The sequence below is a fragment of the Antechinus flavipes genome, chromosome 4 (assembly GCF_016432865.1).
Source record: "Antechinus flavipes isolate AdamAnt ecotype Samford, QLD, Australia chromosome 4, AdamAnt_v2, whole genome shotgun sequence".
Classification (NCBI taxonomy): domain Eukaryota; kingdom Metazoa; phylum Chordata; class Mammalia; order Dasyuromorphia; family Dasyuridae; genus Antechinus; species Antechinus flavipes.
The window spans coordinates 262372769-262379795 of NC_067401.1; the positions used below are offsets into that span (position 1 = coordinate 262372769).

Genomic DNA, 7027 nt, shown 5'->3' on the forward strand with positions numbered 1-7027 from the left:
CTGGGAAAGTCACTGAACGTTTCTTTGGGCCTCAGTTTCCACATCATGTAAAGTTTGGATTAGACAAACGCAAGGTCCTTTTCAGCTCGAAATCATCCGATTTAAATTGGTTCCTTTTGCTGTACGAATACTGCCTTAAAAGTTTAAATTGGATCTTTCCTAGAATTGGGTCTGAGGAAACTGCAGAACTGGGAAACGGCCAGAAACCATAGGAATCGTCTGACCACCGTCCTTTGAGAAATTCTTTATAGAGAAGAAAACGAAGTTTTGTTCAAGAAAGCCGATTATGGACGCTAATATTCCCTAATATCACTATATAAAGCAATGAGATACTGTGACCAAACTTATTCAGGGAACGGAAAAGGGCAGTGTCTTCCCGAAGCAAAGGAAAGCGGTGAAGACCCAATGGCCGAAAACTCCCCTCCCCGCCCGCCACCTCACCGGTCCCTCTCCTACAACTCCAGTTTCAGACTGCCGAGTCCGGCTAGATCCAAGAAGTCCTGTCTATGGCAGGCATGTAAGGACAAAGAGTTCGGCACTCACCTCTTCAACCTCGATCTCCTTATAGTCGATTTCTTCGAAGTTGAGGACCTGCGAAGGGGTCTCGATCATCTCACCCGCCGAAGAGGAGGAGGAGGAGGAAGCAGCCGAGGCAGTAGACATGATCCCTCTCGGCAGCCAGGGGGCCCCGTCAGGAGGCCTCCCCGACACTCCAGAGATCTGCGTCCGCCGTCGTCCGGACCGACCTTCAGCCCGGACAGCGACAGTCCGGGGACCCGGGAGCCCGGGGAGCCGTGGCTGGGGTAGCGGCCGAGGCCGTGTCCCGGCTCAGGCTCTACTGCGTTTTCCGGTCGGGGAAGAGAGGACCCGCCTCCTGGTCTTCCGGTTCCGCTCTGAAACCGGAAGAAGGGGCAGCCGCGAATTGGTTGGATTTTGCTCCTAGGTCCCGGCGCCTTATGTCCTAGGGGCAATAAAAAGAAAAGAAAGTCTCGGACAGAGCTAGGCACTTCTAATCTGACCTTCAGAACAAGCAATATTAGTGTTGGGTTGTCCACCTCTCTAGTTGGGAGATCCCGCGAGAGCTGGGTTGCCGGACAGAATAAAAAGCGCGAATCGATACGCTGCTCTTGGCTGGCACTTCCACTGGAGAACAGTCGTGGTGTATTTTCCTGGACAAAGCGGAAAAGTCTTGAGTAGCGGAGCCTGACGGTTCTTAGTTGAACGGACTACCTCTCTTTTTCGCTCCCTAATTTGGGAAGAAATTTCTTAACCCCGCCCCTTGAGCACCCTGTGTGGGTAGGGGGCGGCGGCGGAGGGTAGGAAGCTGAGCTCCTGGAGGAAGGCATCTTTCCTCCCCACTGCGGATTGCTGGACTCATCATCATAAACATGCATGTCCCGCCTTGACCTTCCACCGAAATTCGAGCTGCGGCTCCTGACAGCACAGAATGTGGTTCCTCCATTTAATGACTGTGACTTTTTTTTTTTTATTGAACATCTGCCCCTCAGTCTAATGCAAAGTAAGATTATGCTAGTGCTTCTGTGCCCAAGGAGTCAATAAAGGGCTAGTGGAGTGGGGGCTTCAGGCTCCTTCACTGCCAGCAACAATATTTTCTCAAATGGTTATCAGTTTTGAGTGATCCTGTCTCAAGAGAAACCAGTCAGTCCCTGGAATTATCTGCTGTGTGGTAGTGCCTGAAGCCAAGAAGCTAGCTGTTCAGTTGTTTTTGACTCCTCCTGACCCCATTTGGGGATTTCTTGGCAAAGATACTTGTGGCTTGCCACTTCCTTCTTCAGTTCATTTTACAGATGAGGAAATAGGGTTAAGTTGCCTAAAGTCACACAGCTATAAATGTCCGAGAACACAGATCTTAGCTGGTTTTCCTAAATCTATGTTCTATGTTGGATCCTCTGCACCACTTCCCGGAACCAAGGAAAACCTGAATTCAAATCTAATCACGGACATTAGCAGTGTGGCCTTGGGCAAATTATCTGTTTTTGTTTGCCTCGCGTAACTCCTCTGTAAAATGGAGATAATAGAAATACATCAAATTTCTTTGTAGTGAGTATCAAATGAGAATACTTGTAAAGCGCTTGGCACAAGGTAAACTTGTAAAGGTAAACTAATAAATAGTATTAGGCTTACCAGGTATCAGACACTGTGCCAGGAGCTGGAGATATGAAGTACAGCAAAAACTACCTGCCCTTAAGCTTACGTTCTAATAAAGAGGCATGTAAATAAATAGGTATACACAATACACACAATCAGATTGGAAGGTTAAAAAAAAAAAAGAAAGATCTAGCGACTGAGATAACCAAAAATGATCCAAAAAAGGGCAAGATTAGGCTGAGGGTTGAAAGAAGCTGGGTGTTCTAGGAGGCAAAGGTGAGGAGAGAAGGTGTTTAGATCTGAGGCACGGATGTGGAGGACAGCAAGTAGATTAGTATAAGCAGTATCTAAAGTGAGGAGATTAGGAAGATTGGAAAGGTAGGAGAAGAGCCAGGTTGTGAATAAATTTTATTGCTCTTTCTCTTCTCTTAAAAAAAAAAGCTAATAAGAAGCCACTGGAATTTATTGAATGGTCAGGGAGGTGATATGGCATACTTATACTTTAGGAAAATCCTTTTGGCAGATGAGTAGAGTTTGGAGTTGAGGGGAAAAAATAAGATAGGAAGAGGAAGACCAATTAGGTAGGTAATGAAGGCTTAAATTGGATGGTGATTGGACACAGGAGACACACAGGAGAGTGAGAGTATTGTGTACAGGATGACACTAAGGTTGTGAATCTGGTAGACTGGGTGAATCTGGTAGACTGGGGAAAAGATAATGAATTCTGGTTTGGAGTATGTAGTTTAGAATGTCTTTAGGACATCAGTAAAGAAGCTTTAGATTTTTCCGTGTCCTACAAATTAGAATATCTCAATTCCTCTGCTTATTTTCTGGGGAGGCAATTTCAGGTCTGACCAATTTTCCTTGGCATAATCAAATAAATGAGGCAGATAAAACAAGTAGTGTTAGCCCTAACTTTCACAATTAAACCTAGTGCATAGAGAGGCTTAAATAACTTGCCCAGGCTCACACAGTTAGCAAATGATTGAGTTAGCACTGGAAATAGCTTTGAGTATTGCAAAGAGTTTTGGATTTTGTGTCAGATGATTTGGACTGCAACAATATGTAAACTGCTAGGTAATTCTAGGTATTTCTTATGTGCTCTTTGGATAACTCACTTAATTTCTCTATTTCAGGGTCATCATCTGTAAAAAGTAATTGGGGTTAGACTAAATCCTTTCTTGGGTTCCTGCCAATATCTAACATCACAAAACTATATACACCTGACATCTAAAAACATTTTAATTTTTAAAAATTATGATGCTTAATCTGATACATTTGATCATATAATAACATTGGTATAGCAGATGCTTTCATAGCACACTTAGCAAAGGTGATTCTTGGACAAACAAAACTTATTTTGATAGAATTGGCTAGGAGCTTGTATTCTGCTTTCATAGTGCTTAGAAAGCAGTGAGGATTGAGGAAAGGCCTTTAACTTGGGACTTTTAGTTTTTTTCTTCTCTTAAAACTCAAGTAGCTAAAAGCTACATGCTATATAATTTTTAAAAAGCCCCATAACTGCTTATTTTATAATTCAACTTCCATTTTCTTTTGTCTCTTTTCTTCTATGGCCCAGAATTGACAGGACATGTTTCATTTCATGTTCTCTATATCAAACTTCCCTATGATTCTTGCTCTTCATATTCAAGGACCTTTTCAATCTGGTTTGACCTTGCCATTCCACCATTTTTTTCATTGCTTCCCTTTTGTGCTCAATGCTGCTGCCAAACTGCTCCATTTTATCTTCCATGAAAGTCTTGTAGTTTTTCATCTCTGTGTGCTCAATTATCTGAAATGCATTAAAATCTTTTTAGTCCTTTAAGTCTTAGTTCATTATCTATTTATTCCAAAAAACTTTTCCTGATCCTCAATCCCTGTCCCCCAAATTTTAAATAATATTTTGCTTATTTTTCATGGATTTACATTAATATTTAGTCACTTCCTATTACTGGTTGCTTCCTTACTGACTCCAAACATGCCCATGTTATTCCCAATCCCAGAATAATCTTACTTGATCTGTCTGTCCTCACTAACTATCATCCTATATAGCTTTCATTTTTGGGGAGGAAGGGGGGCAATCTCTACTTCCTCTTCTTCTCATCCTATTCTTAACTGCAGTTTGACTTCCATCCTCAGTGCAACCAAAACTGTTTTCTCCAAAGTAACTAATGATCTCTCAGTGGTTAAATTTAATGGCATTTCTCAATGTTCGTCCTTCTTGATCTTTCTGTAAGGATGACATGGATCCTTATTGATCTCATTTCACTCTTGGATATTTTTTCTCTAAATTGTCATGGCAATGTTAGTTCTACTCCTTGGTCCCATTTGCGAGATCTTTAGTCAATTATGTCTATTAACAGTGGGTGTCCCTCAGCTTCTACAGCAAGCTTGTGTTAAGGTTTTACTCATTGTGCTAAACCTTGGAAGATAAACAAAGATTAAAATAAGATATAGTCCCTAACTAATTAGACTTAGAATCTCATCAAGGAATATGAGACACACTAAAAAAGCTGTAATAGTGTCTCAGCTACCATTTATTAATCGCCTGCTCTATGGAAAGCACTGAATTAGCCACTGAGATTACAAAGAAAAACAAAAAATCGAAATCAAGACAAACAAGCAAAGAAACAAACAAAAAAACCCAGTCCCTTCTCTTAAGAAGTTCACAGTCTTAAGAGATGAAATGAAGAGATTGTTGGATCTGCTCACTCCATCCATGCCCTTTAAGAGAATTTCCAGTGCAATAGTTGGACCACAGCACAATCATAGCCTTGTATTTAACAGTATTTTGTCTTCTTGGAGAACCACTTTCAGTTCGAAGCTGGAAATAGCTTGTCTTCCAATTCCATCTTTTAATTTTCTATTTTGTTATTCTTTAGAGGAACACCAAGAAACCATAGGCAGCTTTAACAATGATAACTTTGACTTCAATTTCCTTGATGAAGGCTTTATTGCTAAGGATAATCTTGACCAGAAAATTAGTGGAGTCTCTCCTTGTGATCATAAAAATGCCTTTTATGTCATTGACCTTGGTGATGTCCTAAACAAACATTTGAGATGGTACAAAGTGCTTTCTTGAATAAATTTTTTTAATTCTATTAAATGTGATGGCTGAAGTAGAATTCTATTGAAAATACTTGCTCCTCTAGGAATAGAATTTGACTGTGCTAGCAAGACTGAAATACAATTAGTTCAGAGTTTTAGGGTGCTCCAGAAAGGATACTCTGTGAAAATCCATGTAAATGTATCACAAATTAAGTATGCTGCCAACAATGAAGTACAAGTGATGACACTTGATAGTGAGGTAGAGCTAATGAAAATTGCCAGAGTGCATCCAAAGGCAACGTTGGCTTTGAGAATTGTCATTAGTGACTTTCTGTCATCTAAACATTAAATTTGATGCCGCTCAAAATTAGTAGGCTATTCCTTGAGAGAGCAAATGAATTGAATATTGATGTTGTTGGAGTCAGTTTCCACAAAGGATGTGCTTATACTAATTCAGAAAACCTTTGTCCAAGCAGTTTCTGACGCTCAATGTATCTTTGACATGGGGGGTGGAATTTGGTTTCAACATGTATATTCTTGATATTGGTGATGTTTCTTCTGGTTTTAAAGACATAAAGATTGTTTGAAGTTTAAGGAAGTATGTTAAAAGACCTGGAAAAGCTGTAGTGATGAGTAAGATAGTGAATTGATAAGGATTGCCTTGCTTCAATGAGGGCACAAGTGAGATTATGTAACAAAAAGTTGTAGTGGATACAGTCAGCCTGTTTTGTTTTGTTTTTTCTTTAGCTCTCTTCGGGAGCATGTGAATAGAAACAAAGACAGCCATCTAGGAGAGGGGGTGGGGGGAAGGAGGGGAAAAATTGGAACAAAAGATTTGGTAATTGTCAGTGCTGTAAAATTACCCATGCATATAACTCATAAATTAAAAGCTATTAAAAAAAAGAAACAAAGACAGCATAGAGTAAGAGTAATTTAAGATTAGGCCTTTTAAAGACATAATTGATATAGGATAAGAGAGCATGGGACTTGAGTATAGGTAGTAGAACTGATACATAGAGGGACTGAGTAAATGCAAGGAGAAATCAACAGGAATGATAGCTTGGAAAAGAATTTGAAGGGTAGTTCTTTGCGGGATTAGAGGGAAAGGAGGAATAGAATGTTACTGTGGGGACAAGGAACCAGGATAGGAGTCATAAGACAGAGGGAAAAGTAGAGTGATGATCACGATCAGATAAAAAGAATTTCAGAATTAATTTGTGAATTGTTAATTAACTTATGGAATAAGGTAATAGGGCCACAAGGTTACTCCTTTAGGTCAAATTGGGGGGGAGGACAAATATGATGGCAGAAAAAATGGAGAGTAATGTTTTTATCACACTTTAATAAGGCACAGAGAGCACAGGGGCAAATGGTACAAAAGTATAGAGATTAATGACTTTGTAGATTCAGTGGCAGATGGTACTGAGGTGGCAGATGGGGAAGAAAATGGGAAAGGGGAGGGTCAGGTAATGGTGGATCACAATTGGGAGCACTGGATCAGCATAAACCTTTAAGAGATAGAAGAGTACTTAGGTGTTAATAGTCTCATTTTAATAGAATTTTTGTGGGGGGACAGACTACCTCTAATCTGTGCTATCCTGGGGTTATTTCATTAACATATCCATGTCATTTAAAAGTTATGAGCAACATTTGATGTTCTTTTGGTCTTACTGCAGAGTCTGGAGCTTATCTGAGGCTTATAGGCCATGTCAGTTAGCAGAACCAATAGATCCTTCTAGTAAGACATTGATTTCTTGATTTAGCACATAGTCTCAGGATGTGGGACTTCCGGTTAAGATGGCGGAGAGGAGGCTCACAGCTGCATAAGCTCCACGCTTTCTCTCACTATCCATTTCATTACAAGCCTCTG

The 7027-nt window shown here is 40.5% G+C and overlaps 1 protein-coding gene and 1 pseudogene across 2 annotated transcripts in view; one reads left to right on the forward strand and one right to left on the reverse strand.

Annotated features, from left to right (window-relative positions):
• Nucleotides 1-2728, reverse strand: part of MAP3K7 (mitogen-activated protein kinase kinase kinase 7) — a 77598-nt gene extending 74870 nt beyond the window's left edge. For both annotated transcript variants that reach the window (XM_051997405.1, XM_051997404.1), the window contains exon 1: nucleotides 544-2728. In XM_051997405.1, coding sequence (XP_051853365.1) covers nucleotides 544-663 — 120 coding nt within the window. In that variant the 5' untranslated portion in view covers nucleotides 664-2728. The remainder of the gene's footprint in view (nucleotides 1-543) is intronic.
• A 1521-nt stretch (nucleotides 2729-4249) lies between these two features.
• LOC127561503 (ornithine decarboxylase-like) lies at nucleotides 4250-5744 on the forward strand (annotated as a pseudogene).
• Nucleotides 5745-7027: the final 1283 nt, after the last annotated feature.